The sequence below is a fragment of the Clinocottus analis genome, unplaced genomic scaffold, assembly GCF_023055335.1.
Source record: "Clinocottus analis isolate CAN_PGR_092001 unplaced genomic scaffold, fCliAna1.0.p SCAF_27, whole genome shotgun sequence".
Lineage (NCBI taxonomy): Eukaryota > Metazoa > Chordata > Actinopteri > Perciformes > Cottidae > Clinocottus > Clinocottus analis.
Window position 1 is genome coordinate 3,383,511 of NW_027176009.1, and position 20,882 is coordinate 3,404,392.

The window sequence follows — 20,882 nt, forward strand, 5'->3', positions numbered from 1 at the left end:
ATACCTGTATGTATTTCAAGCCTCTAAAGGCCGCATATGAAACAATCCGAGAAGCCTGAGGTGGGCTGATGAAACAAGTCTGCAGGATATTGAACACATGGACACGCCCATGTTGCTTTCTATCTGTCCTACATCTGGATCAGTTCTTAAAGGGGAGGACAGCACAGACGGTCTCCTTGGCCTCAAAGGATGCACAAAGTTATTAATATGAAATACAATTAAACTGGCAGGCACTGATGATATGGTTAACTTCAACAATCTGAACGAGGCACAGTAATGTGCATTAATGCCTTTACTTTGAGAGCACCAAGTTCCCCTTCAACCGGTCCAGACGTGCCCTTTAATTCAGTCAGCTCCTCCGCCATGTAGCCGCTGTCGGCACAACACAACAGCGGGACCCTCAGTTTCCCCACATCCTCCGTGTCCTTCTCAGTCCGCCGCGTCTCCAGCGAGTTTCTCTCCCCGGCCATGCCCCGGGTCACCTGTCTGCTGCCCGCCCTGCTGTTCGTCCTCCTGCCGGGCTCGAGCCGGGGGTATTTCCCCGAGGAGCGCTGGAGCCCCGAGTCTCCGCTCCTCGCTCCCCGGGTTGTCGTCGCGCTGGTCTGCCGCAACTCGGCGCACTCTCTGCCGCTATTCCTCGGAGCCATCGAGCGACTCCACTACCCGAAGGACCGCATTGCGCTGTGGTGAGTGCCGTCGACGGCCAAAACTCTGACATTGTTTTTAAAGTAAATATAACTGGCAGTAAAGTACGACAAAGTGTGAGTGAACGTGAACGTGAGCCCATACAAGGCAGCAGCGGAGACACGTCAAGTCCTTTTGCGCACATTATAGCGGAAAAACTCTGCCAGCCTTTGCGCGTGCGCTTGTGAGTGTTGGCCAGGTGGGGCCGCTGTGTCATTATTACCAAGATGCAGGGAAACGCACGAGCGCCGCACCTCACCGCACTTTACAAATTAAATTAGCGGTGAAATTAGTAACAGTTAGAGTTGCGTGACCGTGCCCAGGTGTTGCGGGGACTCTGCCCCGGCTGCGGAGCACGGAGGGCGGCCAGCACCGGCAGACTCGCGCCTGGGAAAAGCTCCATTAAGTCCCAGACCGTTTTCCCCTCTACCCCACCCTCCCATGTTCTGCCCCCTCCCTCTTCCCGGTCCACATCTTCGTCTTGCAGACTCGACTGAAACAAAATGAGTTGCACACAACAATTAAACTCGTGTGCAGACCATGTACAATAAACCGTGTCAGTAAAGGTGTCTATGAAAATGGATTTCCCTCCCTTAACCTCAGGCAGCTGGTCGTTATATCACCCAGCCTTCCAGAAACTTCTCTCCAGCATTGCTCACTTCCTCTTGGCGTTTTGATCCCGTGCCAGAAGATCTGTTTTTAGATCTACTGTTATTAAAGATACAGTTGATCTTTTAATCAACATTCACGCCTGACAGGTTAAATTATACGCCTTGGAAACCCAGTGACCCGAAAAAGGCAAGTAAGAGCAATAGCCTCAAGCAGAGTTGTGTTTAATGGGACTGGATAAAACCAAACGCCGTTCAATCCTATGAATTTAATGTTTGATCCAGACTTCCTCCTCTGAGAGGAAATATTGAAATCTACTTTTTCTCAGTTGGTGCTCAAATGAAGGTTTCAAGTGTCTGCGTGTCTGTTTAAACAAACCCGTTTTGGATGTTGGAGTTTTCCCCTTGTATCACAGCCAGCAAATACAGCCTCAGTGCCTGCGTGTAACTATGCCCATGTGGCAGCCTGAGCCCAGTTTTCTGCGTGGTTGCTTTGATCTACAACACATCTCTTGCCTCAGTGGAAGAACAGATATAAAGAGATTTAAAAAAAAAAAATGCAAGAAAGACTTAAACCGAGCTGGTAGCCGACCACCTGTCGATACCTGCAGTTATCATCCTGACAGGTAAAGATGGAGTACTCTGCGAGCGGCACACACACACACACACACACACACACACACACACACACACACACACACACACACACACACACACACACACACACACACAGACTGCCTAATGATGTGTGTGTGTGTGTGTTTTCTGCAGGGCCATGCAGGATGAATATTATCAATACATAAATCTTCCATTTGTATCTGTCTGACTCTTTCTCAGCTCTCTCTCTCTCTCTCTCTCTCTCTCTCTCTCTCTCTCTCTCTCTCTCTCTCCCTCTCTCTCTCTCTCTCTCTCTCTCTCTCTCTCTTTCTCTCTCTCTCTCTCTCTCCCTCTTTCTTCCTTTGGGCATGGTTCTATTGATGGCATGCAGGCACATACTGAATAAATCCTTTTTTTATTTGCTACCTTCTGCTCATTGAAAACTTCACAGCAGTCAGAGAGGGAAAGGTAGAGACTGAAGAAGAGGAAGAGGAAGATGGATTGGTGAGATGGTCACATGTAGGTGTTAAAACACCACAGCCAGATGGGAAACTAACACCTGCCTCACGCCGCCTGTCACTCACTACATGACAGGGCTGGAAGTTCTCCATTTCTCTCATATTTACACATTCTTTCCCTCTCTCTGGTTTTGTCTGTGTCGCCGCCCCCTCTCTGGCACGATCTGAGATTTGTTGTGATAACACAGACAGCAGACGAATGCCGCCACTCCTCTTCATCAGCCCCTATTGTCGGCCTGTGCTCTTCTTCTTTGTCCACGTCTGACATTAGTGTTGCTCTAATGACAACAAGACCCTCACAGGGACACAACTATAGATGGATGATTAATCAATATTGTACCATCTGGCATTTGGTTTTGTTGAGATTTGTCTTAAGTATGTTTTATCCTTGAATAGGTAATCTATATTTTCATCTAAAATAATGAGTGTATTTTTCAGTATGCTCATTTGAGCGTAAAATAGTTTAAAAAATGCATTCATTCCAGCCTTAAGGTTGTGTTATTGTTAAGTGCGAGACTTTCATGATCTTATTGGAGTGTAGTAGGTCTGATAAATGAACAGTCAATCATTTTAATCATAATCTCATTGCAGATTGTTTTGCATGTTTTCTAAGGCACCAATAGTGATCGTCCACACAATTATCTTCACATGTCAAGTTCTTGTTTTGAAATAGGGCTGCGATAAACAAATTATTATTGATTCATTTATTGAGTACGTTCTTAATATATTCATTAATATATTTACACTTTGTAAACTCTGTTTTTAAATGTGCAATATAAATAACATTATTATTATTATTATTTTTATTATTTGTATTAATAATAATTGTCTAGTCTGCTAAATATCAGAGGGAAGTGAAACATGTCAATTACAATGAAACAAAGACCAAGGTGGTATGGACACATAGCTGGGTTTGTCTGAACAATATAGTACAAAACCTAAATCTACTGACTTTTCAATTTCAATGTTTCTACACATTTGACAAATTAATTACCTAACTATTACTTCACTATCAATTACAAACTGTGTTGTTTTAATCTATTAATGGAGTCAATCTACTAATCAATTTAATGAGTAAACATTTCAGGTAGATGGAAATGTATTGCACAAAGCTAACAATTTCATGTTATTTAATCTATAATCCGTTAGTCACTTTAATGAGCAGAAAAAATGCTGTATCAGGATACATTTATTTGGATCAGACATATTCTGAAGTACCACTCGAAACACAGATTCCACTACCTTCACTGGAAGTATTGGTTAGTACCAACGAGATACAAAAACCATTACGTGTTTTTCCACACCTTAAGTCAAACCTGCATCCCTCAATGCGTGCAGCTGGTTGGGATCTTTCAGGGAACACGAGCATATACCTACACATCACGTCTTACTGTAAGTGGAAGCATTATTCATTCAGAGGCATTAGCTCACTGCAATAAACGAACAGAGAGCGAGAAAACAATAGAGCCCCTGTTGGGAGAGTGCCGTTTGAGTGACAGAAATAATAACTGCTGTCAGATATTTATGAGGAAGGCATTATCGTGCACATGGATTGCAGCCAGTGGTCCGATGCAACCGAATAAAGGGGGAATGGCTGAATTTTAACGACAGTGTCCAGGAAACTGTTTTTACGAGGAGCAGCCAAGACTTGATAAGGTCACAATCGGGATGAATACCGCTCCAGTGTATCAGAACGGTGCAGCCCTAACAAAAGCCCCGTTCTCTCTCTCTGCCCCGTTTCTCTCTCCCCCCCCCCCCCCCCCCTCTTTCTCTCTCTCTCTCTCTCCCTCCCACAGGGTGGCGACAGATCACAACATAGACAACACCACGGCCATCCTAAGAGACTGGCTTGTCAAGGTGCAGAATGACTATCACTATGTGGAGTGGAGACCTAAAGATGAACCAAGGTACTGTTTGTGTGTGTGTGTGTGTGTGTGTGTGTGTGTGTGTGTGTGTGTGTGTGTGTGTGTGTGTGTGAATGAGAGTGAGACATGCATTACTTAATGGGTCTGTCTGTGCATGTATCAGTGCCTTTGAAGACGAGACGGGGCCTAAGCACTGGAATAATCTCCGATATGAACACGTAATGAAGCTGCGTCAGGCGGCGCTGGAGGCCGCCCGTGAGATCTGGGCCGACTACCTGCTGGTATGTCCTCATCCACTCAACCGCTTCATAAGCATCCTCTCATGAGGCCCTCTCGTGATGTCTCTGGGTCAGATGTGTGCATATTCATCCTTCTACACGGTAAAAGTAAAAGAAGTGAAAGAGAAAGCACAGCTTAATCTTTTACATTGAAAGAAAAGGAACTGCATTAAAGAGACAACATATGACGAATGAATAATGCCATGTTTTAGAGACATTTTCAATGACTACTCACTAATGCACATTATTATTTATAATGTCCTAAATTCTACTTAGTCTTCAAATCTAATCTCCCAGAGATTATCTATGTGACATGCAAGTGCTTCTTTGTGTAATGAATAATGCAACATACTGCATAATGAGCTGTGCTGATGTAATAAAGAAATGGAGAAGATGGAGGCAGGGAACGCCCCAAAGGGAAGGAGAGGGGTTTAAATATTTTGTTTTTAGGCAGTTAAATCCATGATTCGATTTTATTTTTTTTTACCACTTAGAGTTAACTAGTAATGTAGAAGAAAGTATTGTTGCTAATGTTAAAATCATTTTCACATAACATATGCACTGAATTAGAGATTGTCAAAAGGTTTTCCTCAAGCTTTTAAACCCCAGAAAGATTATTATATTTTCTAATAAACTTTGAATTTTATTTCAATCCAGTCAGGTGTTTTGACACTTGTCACTCAGTCAGCAGTGCGTTTTCTTTCCTTAACCGTGATGTAAAATGTGAAAACATGAATCCAATATATTTTCTGAGCAAAACAAGAGAAGAATAGAGGATATTTTAGAGTCCAAGAAACCTCATCATCTGGCTGATATCGTCTTCTTTCTTTTGCAACATTTTGTACGGATTCCTTAAATTTTGGTTAAAAAATATTTTTGCCAATTCTCATGAGCAATTTTTTTTATGTATTGCCCGACATGTCGGCTAATACTTGCGCGTCTGGGATAAGCTAATACCAGCTGATACATCAGCCACACTGGTTAGTGCTCAAGATAATAGACAATAAGTACAAAAAGTACAGTTTATAATCTCAGTTTAAAAATCAACTCGGCTTTAAACTGTTAACAGTATATAGAAAAATATGAAGACTGAAGAGAATATAGGCTGAGTGGGAGCGGCCTTCATTTATTGGTCATACACAAGGGTTAAATGTTTGGTTTGGGCTTTAATAACGTGTTCATCTCTGGACGTCTAAACACACCATAGTGCATAACGTCCTACTGCAAATAAAAGTGCAGTCTGTCGGCCAGGTTTGTCTTCAGTCCCGGGCCGTGGGTTAAAACCGGTTAGGAAGCAGCAAATCATGTTCACGGTCCTCTGTGATGGAGCCGTGTCGCTGCTGCCCAATCAATCACTCAGTGACAGCAGGGGACATTTTGTCTGTGCTTGCATGTTCACGTTTGTGTGCGAGTCGTGTCGATACTGTGCCCTTTTCCCCCGTCTGCAGGTGGCCGACTGTGACAACCTGCTCACCAATACGGACACGTTGTGGAAACTGATGAGTGAGAACAAGACCATCGTAGCGCCAATGCTGGAGTCCAGAGCTGCGTACTCCAACTTCTGGTGCGGCATGACTTCACAGGTACTGGAGATGTTTAGTCTTCATGCTGTTGGAACAGCTTTAGGTACACACCTCCATATGTGGTATAAAAATCCTACCCGAATATTTAGAAACACTATGACATTAAAAAGCAGATTAAACCTTTAGAAATGGACATGATGAGATACTTTATTTTAGACTATTATATAAATACTATGCCTAGAATAATGAACAGCATGTTAGTGTAACACAGCTTTTTGTCCTTATTCTTTACATATTTACAACATATGGCGAAGTTTCCACCCACGTTTAACTCTTAACACACAAACCGAACCAACAGACTGTAAAGATGACTCGACATCCTCATCGCCTCTATGCTCTTTGGGTTACTGATGGTGAATAAAATATCTCTTTTAATGCAGTCCTGTTGAATAATGGAGCCCCTGCCACCTTCTTAACACATAAATATGATCTAGTGGGAATTTCACGCTTCCTTATTTTTTCTTATGCACAAGGAAATCAAATTTGTGCTAATAAGTCACACTTTCGATGAGTCAATTTGAAGGCTTAGTAGAGAAGTTTTCTTCTTGTATTCAAATGTTTCATCTCAGATTACTGGCCCGGATCTGAATGTTCTGCTAAATATATTTCGTAAATTAAAGTAAATGATTGGTATCACAGGTACATTAAAGTTTCCTGATATAATAGTACTTAGGTCTTATAAAGATTATTATATGACTAATGCACACACAGCCCACACAGCTCATTATGTTTAATTTCCTCCACCTTCTCTGTTTGTCACTGCAGGCTTTGCTAGATATTATGACTATAACCATGTATTTTATTAATGTATGCCTCATATTTAAATAAAGATTATTCAACAGCGTGAACTTTTTAATATGCAGACACACTGCTGTCGTAACTCTTATGCCAACATGCAGGAAACTTGCACATCGGATGTATCAGGCATTACGCGTGTCTCGGATACAGTGCCGTCTGTGATCTGTTGAGACAGGATGCCTTTGAGTACTCATCTTTGCTTCTTTTCAAATCAGAGTGGACATATGGACGTTGTCTATCCTCCAGCATTGAATAAACCAACTCACCAAGAGTCGGCCTCTCGTTTTCTTCAACGGCAGTTAATGGGCCTGAAGCAGCCTGAAGGCTGATGTCATTGTCTCTTCCTGTTTGTCTGTGGTGCCCAGTCTCATTCACTCATTCTTTTGTTTTTTACAATTAAAACAAATATTCTTTTTTGCAATTTAATAGTAAAGTATTCTGTTTCATATCCGTCTTCTTCCTGTAACTGTTACACAGACGTACACTCGTAGACCTTCGGCAGACAATTTTCTCAGTCAAATATCTCCACCGTGTGTAACCGTGCGGTGTTTGTGTGCACTCACTACAGGGTTACTACAAACGCACACCAGCCTACATTCCTATCCGTAAGCAGGAGCGTCTCGGCTGTTTCGCCGTACCGATGGTCCACTCCACCTATCTAGTGAACCTACAGAAGGAAGCCTCCCGTCAGCTGGCTTTTTATCCACCACACCCCGAGTACAGCTGGGCCCTGGATGATGTCATCGTGTTTGCCCACTCGGCTCGCATGGCAGGTGAGACAAAGGCAGCAGAGATGGGCTTGTTATCTAGAGGGCTGCTCAATATCTTTCTTGACGTGTCTGGAAGCATGTGCTTTCATTCTCTCGCTTTTATCTTCTCAGATGTGCAGATGTATGTGTGCAACAAAGAGACTTATGGGTATTTCCCAGTGCCAATGCGTTCCTACGGTATCCTGCAGGATGAGGTGGAGAGCTTCGTGCATACTCAGCTGGAGATCATGGGTGAGTCGAGAGCGCTTACAAAGAGCAGGAGGATGTCCTTGTGTTTCACAGTTTTAGGGGTGAAGCACTGACGCAGGCTGGGTTGTGATTCCACCTGGTTATGTCTTTGTCCTCGGGAGGTTTGTTGGTCGCAAATGTTCTGATCTTCTGTTTTTTATCTTTAATATCCATTTTGTGCTGCTCTGCAGATTTTGCATTCATTTGATTTTGAGGTGAAATAAATGTTTTTTGTTGTATCCATCATGAAAAAGGAAGACAGGTTTTTCCAGAAGAGGCTTAACATTATGAGGTTATAAGTCAGGGAGAAATGAACTATTACCATAGCAAGCGGCACAATATATCGTACGCCTCTGCCTTGAAACTACATACTTAATCAATGACTCTTGCTAAAATGTTTCTGCAGTCAGATTTTTTCTGTTGAAGATGTTGCTGGTTTCGCATGGAAAGCTGTTCAGATGAGTCAGTACAACAGGAGAGGAAACAGTGAGCACTAAAGCGTGTCATTAAAATAATACAGCGAGAGATTGTGTTTGACTTGGCTCTATCATTCAGGGACTTCCGACATTTTCATTTCAAGGACTCAAAAAATAGATTTCACAGTATCGTAAAGGTAACGGAAACTGCCTTTTGTTAAATATCACTTTGTCAGAACATTGTATTCTACTGTGCACTATCGTCTTTGTGCAGCATTACTGTGTGCATTGCCGTGAAAAACTACAATTTGAATACCAATACTGAAAAAAATTGTCATCTTTATACTTACACTCAGTATCTGAGTGTATAAAATCCATGGAGGATTTAGGAAATCTCCTGCATATCCCTGATCCACATTGTGTAAACCCCTGTCCCACCACATTTCACATTCTCTTTGTAACCTTCTCCCCTTTTTTCTTTTTTGAAAGTGAAAAATCCTCCATTGGAGCCCTCCAGCTTCCTGTCTCTACCTCCCAAGCAGCCTAACAAGATGGGCTTTGATGAGGTACACACACTAAGTCGCATACACACATGCAAACACACGCAGTAACCGAAGCATGTGTGTGAGGTTTTGCATTTCTGTGCACCCAGGTGTTTATGATAAATCTGGTGCGGAGATCTGACCGTCGCGAGCGAATGCTAAGAACTCTGTATGAGCAGGAGCTCAGCTGTAAGGTTGTTGCTGCTGTGGATGGCAAGTAGGTTTCTCCTCCTCCTCCTCCTCCTCCTCCTCCTCCTCCTCCCTCACTGCCTGTGTCTTCCTGATTTGTGCATCTGCAACATGCGGTGTAGATTGAAGTAGGGAGGCTCAGCGGAGACAAACAACCAGGTGAAAAGTAGCGGGTGCATGATGTCAATTAGATATTTTCTGAACCGCGTAGTTTTAGCTCGTCTGTGAATAAAATATAGCTCCAATCCCCGTGTTGGCTCTCCAGTCGGTAGGCAACAGTTTTACATATTTGATTATGATCTTCATTTGAAATGGTGAGAACGAATCGAAAAATAGCTCGTAAAACATGCATGACTCATGTTATGTTTGTCCCTTTGCTTCCCAATTACAGACACACACATACACGCACACACACACACACACACACACACACACACACACACTCTCACTCATCACATCCCTATGATTTATTGGTTCCATCTCTCACCTCGTTGTGTTTCCTTCTCTTTCCCTCAGAGCTCTGAACAAGACGGATATAGAGTCAATGAGGATTAAGATGCTGCCGGGTTACAAAGACCCTTATCACGGTCGGCCCCTCACTAAGGGTGAACTGGGTTGTTTCCTCTCTCATTACAACATCTGGAAGGAGGTGAGACGCTCGGGCAGGCCTCAGGCCTCCGGGTCTACCTGTGCGCGGTAGATAACGTTTACTACTGAACAACACAGTGACTTAGTTTGTGTGAGAAGTGGCAGCTTGGTGAGCGTAATGCGCTCCTTTTTATGCATGTTTAAATAAATGCACTGCCTTTCGTGGAATTAGGTTTTTCAGCAGGTTTCTGTTTTGCAAAAAGAACCTTGTCGTTGGTTCAATGTCTTCATATCCTTAGTTTAGTTCAACAACATGTCAGAAAATCAAATGTATTCACGGTAGATTAAACATTTGGTACTTTTCCATCACGTAACAGATAGCAGATCGTGGTCTGCAGACCTCCCTGGTCATCGAGGACGACCTCCGTTTCGAGGTGTTCTTCAAGCGACGTCTGCAGACGTTGCTGCAGGAGGTGACTACACACAAGCTGGACTGGGATCTCATGTGAGTGATGTAAAACACCATGTTGTCGACAGACAGGATTATCGTCCCCCTTCAGCAAAATCTGTCCATCTGTCACACATGATCACATGCTGAAAGCACTTGTGGGAATTATGCATCTTAGCATCACACTACGGAGAGGCTGCAGCATCTTCACATTACACTGATCACCGTCATAGATTAGCTAATGAGGAGGAGATATTGTCGCATAGTAAAAGTACTATTTATTTTCTGCATAGCGACAAAGTGTGTATGCTATGACAGAGTTATTTTTTTCAGGTAAAGTATATAAAGAGTTTTTTTATTTGAAACATTCAATCACTTTAAAGTCTAAATATTAAATATGTTGCAATGTGTTTAAATTAATTCAGTTTTAATTGTACATAGATTTTGGATAAATTCATCAGTTATGGTGCAGTGCTTTGCTCATCAACTGACTGCATCATTTTGTCCAAATGATTAGATTTTTGTCTGTTTTCAAAGTGTTACTTTATTGCTTATGATATCTATCGCCCCTCTTTTCTTCACCTCAAAACACAGTTACATTGGGCGGAAGCGGATGCAGGTGGACCACCAAGAGAAGTCTGTACCAAACATCCACAATCTAGTGGAGGCGGACTACTCCTACTGGACACTCGGCTACCTCCTGTCTTTACGTGGAGCCCAGAAGCTCCTCGGGGCCGAACCGCTGAAAAAGTTGCTTCCTGTCGATGAGTTCCTCCCTGTCATGTTCGACAAACATCCAGTGTAAGTACAACCCATCTGTCCCTTCATCTTCTATCTTTCCCTGTCATCTTGTCTTTTTGATTCTGTCCTCTAGCGCTCTTGTTAGTCTAATCACGTCCTCTCACTCATCAGTTCAGAGTACATGGACCACTTTGAGAGTCGGGACCTGCGTGCGTTTTCTGCCGAGCCGCTTCTGGTGTACCCGACCCATTACACCGGAGACCAGGGCTACATCAGTGACACGGAAACATCGGTGGTCTGGGACAACGAGACCGTCAAAACCGACTGGGACCGAGCCAAGTCGAGGAAAACTCAGGAGCAAGGGGAGCTGAGCTTCGAGGCCCAGAACTCTGACGTACTGCAGTCTGAACTGGAGAACTGGAGCACTCGGGACGAGCTGTGATGAAGGAGAGAAGAGGTGAGGAAGAGAGACAGAAAGAACTCTGGCGAACCGAGATGAGGACGAGGGAGATAGAACAAAGCTGCGATGGAGGGGCGGATGGAAAAGATGGAGAGAATATAACAGAACACATGAGAAGAAGAGTAGATGGACACAGGGTTGGTGACTAACGCTTTTCCTTCTACATTTCTCTGTCCATCGTTTTGATCTTTCCCTTCAGAGATGAGTTGAAGATGTGGAGTTGAGTCTTGACGAGGGAGCGATCAGCTTTTGTTTTATTTATTGCATTCATTGCTCATCCCTTGACCACAGCCTGGTCCAATAGTAGTCCCATGTTTTAAATAATATTTTGCCCAGATGTATACCAAAGCACATTATATATAAAGTCCTCCAGAGAAAATGACATATGCAATTATGAATTGGAAAAAGATGCAGTATTTAGCCGAACTCTAACACTTCTCTAAGGACAACTTCACGTCTCCTGATTACATGTGAAGGCTTTCTCTCGAGTGTTTTACTTCAGTGGTTCCCAACCTGTTTGGCATTTGACCCTTAATTTAAAAAAAAGCCATGTCCACCTGCAACCCGAGTCACCAGTATTTTGTATATGTCGACTGGCTGAGATGAGAGTAGAAAACTTCTTCTTCTTCTTCTTCTTCTTCTTCTTCTTCTTCTTCTTCTTCTTCTTCTTCTTCTTCTTCTTCTTCTTCTTCTTCTTCTTCTTTTTCTTCTTCTTCTTCTTCTTCTTCTTCTTCTTCTTCTTCTTCTTCTTCTTCTTCTTCTTCTTCTTCTTCTTTTTCTTCTTCTTCTTGCATATGCTCTTCACTAGAATTGTGATATTTAAGTACGTTTTATATGGTTGTTACTTTAATAACTTTACATATGTTTCACCCATGAATGTATCTGTGTTTTCTTTTATTTCACGTGAAACCTTTTTACACTTTTAAAACAGCTATATATTGATTTAGTGTTTCAGTTTTCCTCTCAGTTCAAGATGCAGTTTGAACCCAAACGTGCAGCTTTTTGTTGCATTTTGTTTGTTGATCAGAAAAAACTAATGAATATAGATTTTTTCTAACTTTCCATCTTTAGTTCTTTATTGTTTTATTTTTAACCAAGAAATTAATAAAAACTTTTAAAATGATTGGTTGTAATGTTTTTGTGATGTCTTAACTGAATTTAGCGTGTGCTATACCTGACAGTGCACACGTTGTGGGTTCAGCAGCGTTGAGCCTGCATGGACACCATCTGAAGGTCCCACGGCCCATAGAGACTTTTCTTTTGACCGTTGTCTGCTGGTGTTAGCCCGCCCTACCAGCACATAATGGTCAGTTTGGGCGGCAGCAGGCTGCCATGACTCCTCCTGCACTGTATTTACACAGATAATCTCCTATTGTTAACACCTGAAGCATCCAACACAAATGTTTTGTCACAAAACTAGAAAAAGATGTTGCTCGAGAAATTACACTTTTGTCTCTGTGATGCTGTTCATAGGCACTGCTTTGCTTTAAGCTAAATGCTAATTCAGAATGCTAACATGCAATGTTTCACTGGTTATATTTAGCTCTGCAAATTAGCAATATTATTACTCTATATAAACACAAAAAACTGTAGGGACTGATGGGCGCCATATTTGTCGATATTTAATCAAAAACCAAAGTTTTGAATGTCTTAAACTATCCATTCGATGTCTGTTAAGACAACAATCACGCCAGAAGTGGTGGACTGATGCTGATGAGGAAATGCCGCTAAATGTCATGGCCGAGAAGCTTTAGCATGTGTTGTGTCCGTTTTCTCCCATGTCAACAGCATCTTTAGGTTCATTATGCTTGTGTGTGTGTGTGTGTGTGTGTGTGTGTGTGTATGTGTGTGCTTGCATGTGTGTGTCTCTGTGTATGTAGTGCACTGGCACACGTCTGTGACTCAGACTAATCCTATTATTTCACTCTCTCGCTACTCCTCTATATTTACCTCACCTCTCTCTGAGATTAACTCAGGTATTTTCTGCTTGTGCCCCTGCAGATCAATAGCCGCTTTTCTACAGTAGGACCTGCTGGGGGTTGAGTTAAACCAGGCTCAACTCAAGCTATCGACCTTCTCAGTTAATTTCCTTGAAGCTCCGCTTCCTGGCTGTCAAATCATCTTGATGACAGGATGCAAAAGAATCAGTAAATCCTCCGAGGGGGTAAATGAGTGACATCCGTAATTAGTGAGATTACAACTAGCAGCGGTTAGGAGTGATGCTAACATAATAACATATCTGTCCTTTTTCTTTGTCTCCTGTCTCTCTTTCTTTCTACCATTTAACCTGCATGTCAGTCCTACTTCTTGCAATCCAATTTGTCTTTTACTTCATCCTTCCTATCCACCCTCCCTTTTTCTCTTTAAGTAATAAGATTGCTACTGTTGAGCTGGAGTTTTAAGGGCCCACACACACACACACACACACACACACACACACACACACACACACACAGGAGCAGCCTTTGCCCCTGAATTACAGGACTGCCACACCTCCAGCTATCTGTAATCTCCCTCTGTAGACCAGAGTGCCGGGTAAAGAGAGAGGGGTGAAGAGGCAGTGAAAGGTGCACAAAACAGAGCAAACTTCACGGGATTTAAAGGAAGAAAGCAAATCAAAGAAATAGAAAATGGCTTGAAGTGAGGAGGAACTGGACGTATTTCTTTCTTGAAGGAGTCGAGGCGTTTCAAGGTGAGGTAAATTACTTGTGGTACATGCTGCTGACACCACTCATATGAAGATTGATGGTTTATTAAATTAGCAACTAACAAAACAAAGCAGTGTTGCTAGTTTATATCAGGTGTGATGGGCTCAGCTTCAATACAGGATTAATGTGAAATAACTTTTCCAAATGTAGGATTTAAGCCCTGACCTTTCAGAGTCTTCCAGTAAATCCTCCTTTTTCCAGGTAAGATGCAACGCTGCTCAATTTCAAACATATTTCTCCGACATCAGCCTTGGAAGTTTCCGTCCAGAGTCGTAGTCTCAAATAGATCTGGCACAGCTCAGAGCCGGAGAGCCAAATCTAATTTGTGAGGTTATCGCTGTCAATTCATAGCCTGCAGCGACTGCTGCCACAGTGAAATACAGGCTGGCCGAAACAGATAAAGCACATCTCAGAGATGTTAGGCCTGAACTTTATTTCTATATATGAAATTTATTTCTTATGTGTTTTTTTGTTCTGAGCCATAAGTCTGCTTTTGGAAAACACCATCACAGAGAGGGCTGATTCATCCTGTCTGGGCTGTTGTTTTATAGATTACTTTTGTCTTCAATGACTATTGCAGCTTATAGACTGGATGTCCTTCAGTCTGTCAATGAGCAGCATCCCTTAAAGGGCCAGTGTGTAGCTCTAGATCTTTCAGCAGAAATATAATATGATATTCATAACACTGTTTTCTTCAGTGTGTAATCACCTGAAACTAAGAATTGTGGTGTTGTCATTACCTTATAATGAGCCGGTCATATCCACATGGAGCACCTTATTAAACATACATTCATACATTCATATCACCATATTGTAGGCTTTTACATTAAGATAATCCTTTATTCGTCTTGCAGTGGGGAAATTGCCACATAGTAAATAAAATACAAGTAATATAAATAAACAGTAATACAAATAGTAATACAATAGCAATACTATATACACAGACGGAATAAAAAGTATGTAAAAAGGTACTTAAATGTATTTATATTGCACCAGTTGAATGTAATTAAAGTATACCTGAGGGCCGCCGTCGTTCTCTGTCACATTTGTGAAGGAGAACTTGAGCTGCAGAGAGCAAAACTTTGCTTTCACCAAATAACGTCTGACTTCCGTTGCTCTTAAAATAGTGTGAATATAATAAGGATGGCCTCTGAGCATGACGAATAGCGTTACCATGGCTATTGGAAAGGGAGGAATGAGCAGAGGGCTATTCAGCTGGTTGTTAATTGCAAACAACCACACCGCTAGATGCCACAAATGCTACACACTGTCCTTTTCAAGGGAAACTCATAGGTAGTTATATTAAACCTTTTTAAAATAGGTGGTTGCATTCCTCTGCCTTTCTTTCCGTTTGGTTCAGTGTTTTTTTTTCTCCATATTGCAACAGAAAACTCCACAAATCAAACAACGCATTTGATTGTGATCCACTCAGTAGAGGAGTACTTTATTAATGAAAACAAAAGACAATTAAAACATGTCAAACCGTAATAGTCTGCGGATCAAAGGGGCAAATGCCCAGATTTCAGTTTATATCTGAAAATCTGTTGTCTACCTTGTCCCTTTGTAGAAATATTGTCACCATAATAACTGTCCACTTCCAGACCATTTAAGACAAGATGCTGCTGAATTGAATAGAGGTTTTCTCTCCATTCAAAGAAAATGGTTAAACAACTAAATGTGTTATCAGTCACTTGTCAATTACAAGTCTCTCTGCACAGAAACATTCATGTGTTTTCATGTTCATGTATATGAATCAGTTGCTAATTGTGATGATAATAAAAGCTACTTTTGTCTTTAATACCTCTGAAGAGCTTCTTCTGCATGTGCCCAAAACATATTTGTACTTGTTATGAATGAACATAAAAGAAATATAAGCAATACAGTATAAACATGTCTTTGTTGCGGCCAGTAAGAGTTGAACAAGTGATGGACTCCTACGTGAGAATCTGCCAGAGCCGTTTGTGTTATGCAACATTTGAATAAAAATCATAATATTTATGGAGTTTTCTTTACTTGTGCTGCCACAGTCTATCAAATCTCATCCAACCACACCCACACAGTACAGATTAAGCAGATTTATTGTATGCCAAAACTTTAAATAAGTAACAGATGTTTTTTCTGAACTTCGATTTTTGTCTCATGTAGTCATAAATATTGAATATCTATGTTTTGAAACAAAAATCAACATATGCGGCATAATGCAATGCAGCCGCAATGTGTGTATCCACAATTTGAAGACAAAAATCCATACTTTTTCCAAAAGTGTTATTTCTCCTTCTCGCATTGTGGGAAACACTAGAGTTAAATTCCTGAGGCTGCTCATAAAGTCTCAGATGACCTCTTAAAGATATCCAGCAGTTTAGTCCTCTGGGTGCCGTCAATGAACTGAGGCATGATAAAGACAACACATTTATATCGGAGCACAAACATATGCATCTGTATTCCACCACCTTTTCTCCCCGTAGGGCCTTCACTCTTCCTGTCATGGTGGACCTGTTCCTAAACCGAGTTCTGGTGGAGAACAACTGGGACCAGGATGAACTCAACACAGAACGAGAGATCATCGGGATCCTCGAAAACCGCATCTTGATGCTGTTCTTTGCATCTGCGGAGTGCGGCAAGTGCCAGGACTTCCTGCCTGTTCTGAATGACTTTTTTAAGAGGCTGAAAGATCCCGCATACATTGAATACCCCAAACTGCTCGCACTCGTCTACATCAGGTCTCTACTTTTATTTTCCCTTTATCGCCTTGATGCACACAAGGGATTGCATGGAGTCACAATGTTTTATCATTCATAACATTTCCATATCCATCTCCTCTCTCCAGCTTGGACCAGTCGGAGGCCCAGCAGGGAAGATTCCTCAAAGAGCTGCACAAAAGGGTTTTGTTTTTGGCCTTTGATGATCCATACAGGAAGTAGGTGAAGAGAAGAGGAGAGTCTGGGTTGTTTTTTTCTTCGTATGTTGAACCTGTTTGAGTGTGTTTTTGAAGTGAAATAAGGACATGTGATGTTAATTATGATACATGTGTGTTTTTCTGCTTGTCAGAGACCTGCAGGCCAAGTTCAAGGTGCAGGACGTACCAACAGTTGTGGTCCTTCGTCCTGACGGCTCCGTCCTCTCTCCAAATGCAGTGCAGGACATCTGTCGTTTTGGATGTGACTGTTTCAGAGACTGGCAGGAATCCGCGGAGCTCATCGAGAGAAGCTTCATGCTCAATGAGGAGTTCGACAACCTAAATGTGCGAACTGTCACTGAACCCGTGAGGAGACTCAAGTACAAGACGGAGGACGACAAGAGGAAGAAGCAATGGTGGAAGTTATGGGGGAAGGGCAGAGACAGAAGTGAGGAGGAGGAGAAGGAGGACGAGGAGGAGGCGAAAGATGCAACGTGGGATAGAAAGAGAAAGGAGGGAGATAAAGGAACATGGTGGAGGAGATGAACAAGAGAAGGGATCAAAGAAAAAACACACATATATAAATACATATTGAAGGAAGAGTCTTATGTTTGTTGTCTTGAGTCTTCAAATCCAGCCTCTTAAATACTTAATCCTTTGTTACTGATACTCCAACGTCTTTTACAGGCTCTTTGAAAAACAGTCTGCCTGCAATTGCATTTGGGGCAGAACTTAAATGAATGCACACGGAAAAGAGCTCCTCTGTTGTGATGCCGTAGGTATTGGCATGTGGAAGCATAACTGTGCAGAACGGCACAGTTATGCTTCCAGTTATACTTTTTTCTCCAAACTCTGATCCAGTCTTATATTACTTTGTCAAGTAATGACAAGCCACAGTAACTAAGTGTGATCAGTTTGCCATTAGAAGCATTACATGTACACGTAAGCCCATATAAATCTGGCTTAAAAAGCTCTGCGTCTGCTGGATGTGTGTCCTTCTGCCCCCAAATGGCCAAACATTTTGTATTAATTGCAGCTTTAAAATAAATGTAGGCGCTGGCGCCTGCTGGTGTTTAAAATTGAAATCAATATTTTGTGAAGCACCATGTGGCTGTTATTTATAGCATTATGTTTGCCATGTTAATTATGTTGTGTCTCTAAAGGACTATCTTTATTTTGTTCATTTAAATGTATATGTATATATGTTGTTAAATATGAGTTGTAAAGTATCAAAAGAAAAGCAATAAAATAAAGTAAATATTCTTCTAACACAAACTATGTGTTAATTTGCACTGAATGTTATTATTATGGTGACTCATAGTTGTGTGTGTGTGTGTGTGTGTGTGTGTGTGTGTGTGTGTGTGTGTGTGTGTGTGTGTGTCTCAGCTGTAGCTTCATGGCCATATCGGGCTCTTCCCTGCAGAATGAATCAAACTATCACCAAACACACCAACCAGATATTCCCTGTGGTTCTGCTCCTCTATTAGTTACTGAATAATAAAGGTCTCACTGTGGCTCACTTCATTAAGGTCTTTCTATTTTTTCAAGGAAGTCTCTGTAATTTCTATGCTCAGTCGCCTGCCTTCACACACACACACACACACAAGCACGCACAGAGCACTTCATGTCTCTTGTCCCTCTGTCACCTTGTCTTTCAATCCCTCCCTCCCAGACAGAGGAGGGGATGTGGAGCGCAGAGACACAAAGGAAGAGGGAGTGAGCAGCTCCAGACGTCAAGGTGAAGGAGACTCAGTCAATGAGGGGACGTGATAGAAAGTGACAGGCTGGGAACTGATTCAAGTACGACTGAGTTTGAAAAGACAAGAAGAACCTATATTTTGAAAGCTGTTTTCTTTCTGGATTTGCGGCCTCAAGGGGAGATAATATTTGTGAGAGGTAAGCCACTGTGGGGATTATCCGATTTAACAGCAAGCAAGATGGAGCATATGATTAATGGGAGGTTTGTAATTCTGATCGAGTGGAAACATACCAGCTAATTTATTCAGATTCATCTAATCATACAGTATGCTAACTTTTTAAAACAGTTATCTTGTGTGTTTTGGTTGTTAGTCTATGCTTTCTCACAGATGAGCGTGCATGTAAAAACCCGCATTTGTTTTTGACCCTTTCATTCAACTTTATACTACGTTGCTGGTGTTTTCTTTAGGATTTTTCTGTGTATCCATTGTTTGTTCATCACTCCCCGTGCTTCTTAAGCCTCCGTCCTCCTTCCTGTACCACATCATCATGGTGGACCTGTTTGTTGACCAAGTCCTGGTGAAAAACAACAAGGACCAGGACGAGCTGGACACAGAACGAGAGATCGTCGTGCGCCTGCAGAACCGCATCCTCATGCTCTTCTTTGCCTCTGCCGCATGTGAGAGCTGCCAGCAGTTTGCTCCCACGCTCACCGACTTCTTTGAACGACTGACAGATGAATTTTATGTGGATCGGGCTGCCCAGCTGGTTCTCCTGTACATTAGGTACAACACAGACACACACATTATAGGGGTTGTTTAAACTTGTCGTGAATGGACCACATGTTTTTACAAACCCCAAAACCCAAAATATATTGAGTCAGATATTCAGTCAGACTACCTCTACCCCCAAAAAAAATCCAAACATTACTTTGCCCAAGTTCTTAACAATCTTGTACACATACTGTTCCCATTGTATCTCTTGCAAAGCATAAGGATATGACTTGTGCCTTGTTTGTGAGAACCGCATGTCCTTCAAACACCCATTTGGATAGGTTGTTCAGTCTATGCCTGCATCTCCCAGCAACGTGATCTTCCGTTTTCCTTCACCCGTCAGTTTGGACCAGTCAGAGGAACAGCAAGATAGCTTCCTTAAAGAGCTGCCCAAGAAGTGTCTGTTCCTGACCTATGAGGACCCCTACAGGAGGTGTGTGGGTTTGGCCATGTTAGACGTGTGCACAACCTGCTGGTGGATGATTTGAATGTAAATATACCTCGCTGTATAAATCAATTAGCTGTATGCCAATGTGTGTGTGTGTGTCCACAGGGAGCTGGAGGCCATGTTTAATGTGCAGGAGCTTCCCACAGTGGTGGTGCTGCGCCCCGACTGCTCCATCCTCATCCCTAATGCAGTAGAGGAGATACGGTGCCTCGGCACGAACTGCTACCGCAGCTGGCAGGAGGCGGCAGAGATCATCGACAGGAACTTCATGAACAGCGAGGACTTTGAGGGGAAGTCCATGCGCAGCTTCACTGATCCTGTGAGGAGGCTCAAGTACAAGGTGGAAGACGAGAAGAAGAAAAAGAAGAAGGAGAAGCGCAGAGGGTGGGGTGGAGGTGGAGGTGGAGGGAAAGATGCTGAGGTGGATGGAGGAGGGTCACCATGGTGATAGAAACCAAGAAGAGGATTATTTTTATCAAAAGTTGCCATGATTAGGTTGATTGAAGATGCTGCCAATGTCATTTCTCACACACATCAAACTGAAGTTTCTGTGCTTTTCGATATCAGAGCCAAGCAACGGCTGCGATCTTGCTGCAGACGTATCTCTCATAAATGGTGTGATATGCCAACAACCAATAAAAAGTAATGTAAATCTCTCAAAATTGAGCACTAAATACTGCTAACCTCAGCTTAGAATTGGTTGTTTTTAATGTCTTTGAAAGCTGCCAAGTATAGAGTCAAGCCAAGGTCATGTCTGAGCCAAGAAGTACCATAATGGCTTGTTTTATTACACCCAGGAGATTATTCCAACCATTTCCCCATTTTCAACGACACAGCTCTGTAATGCAATGAACTTGTACGTGATCATTTGTGCCATCCAATCAAAACACGTCATGTATAATCTAAAAATCAATGAATTATTCAGCGCCATTAAAATAATTTTGTTGGTGACTGTTGTGCTTTGAGTGTTTATGAAGTCTAGCTGCACTTTGCAGGCGACACAAGAAGCAATCAGGGCTATTCAAAGGCAGTCAAGGCAAATTATG

At 42.2% G+C, this 20,882-nt stretch overlaps 3 protein-coding genes across 3 annotated transcripts; all 3 read left to right on the top strand.

The window, feature by feature from the left end:
* The first annotated feature begins 369 nt into the window (after positions 1-369).
* On the top strand, positions 370-12,402 carry LOC137795102 (procollagen galactosyltransferase 1-like). Its single transcript, XM_068592385.1, has 12 exons — positions 370-686; positions 4,204-4,314; positions 4,436-4,553; positions 5,999-6,133; positions 7,500-7,704; positions 7,813-7,932; positions 8,835-8,911; positions 8,998-9,104; positions 9,593-9,725; positions 10,042-10,169; positions 10,707-10,913; positions 11,025-12,402. Exons 1-12 carry the CDS (start codon positions 469-471, stop codon positions 11,293-11,295), a joined length of 1,830 nt encoding a protein of 609 aa, XP_068448486.1. The 5' UTR covers positions 370-468; the 3' UTR covers positions 11,296-12,402.
* A 4,103-nt stretch (positions 12,403-16,505) lies between these two features.
* On the top strand, positions 16,506-17,463 carry LOC137795253 (nucleoredoxin-like protein 1). Its single transcript, XM_068592617.1, has 3 exons — positions 16,506-16,741; positions 16,849-16,938; positions 17,070-17,463. Exons 1-3 carry the CDS (start codon positions 16,506-16,508, stop codon positions 17,461-17,463), a joined length of 720 nt encoding a protein of 239 aa, XP_068448718.1.
* Positions 17,464-18,792: 1,329 nt separating this feature from the next.
* On the top strand, positions 18,793-20,284 carry LOC137795239 (nucleoredoxin-like protein 1). Its single transcript, XM_068592595.1, has 4 exons — positions 18,793-18,813; positions 19,135-19,400; positions 19,732-19,821; positions 19,942-20,284. Exons 2-4 carry the CDS (start codon positions 19,165-19,167, stop codon positions 20,282-20,284), a joined length of 669 nt encoding a protein of 222 aa, XP_068448696.1. The 5' UTR covers positions 18,793-18,813; positions 19,135-19,164.
* Positions 20,285-20,882: the final 598 nt, after the last annotated feature.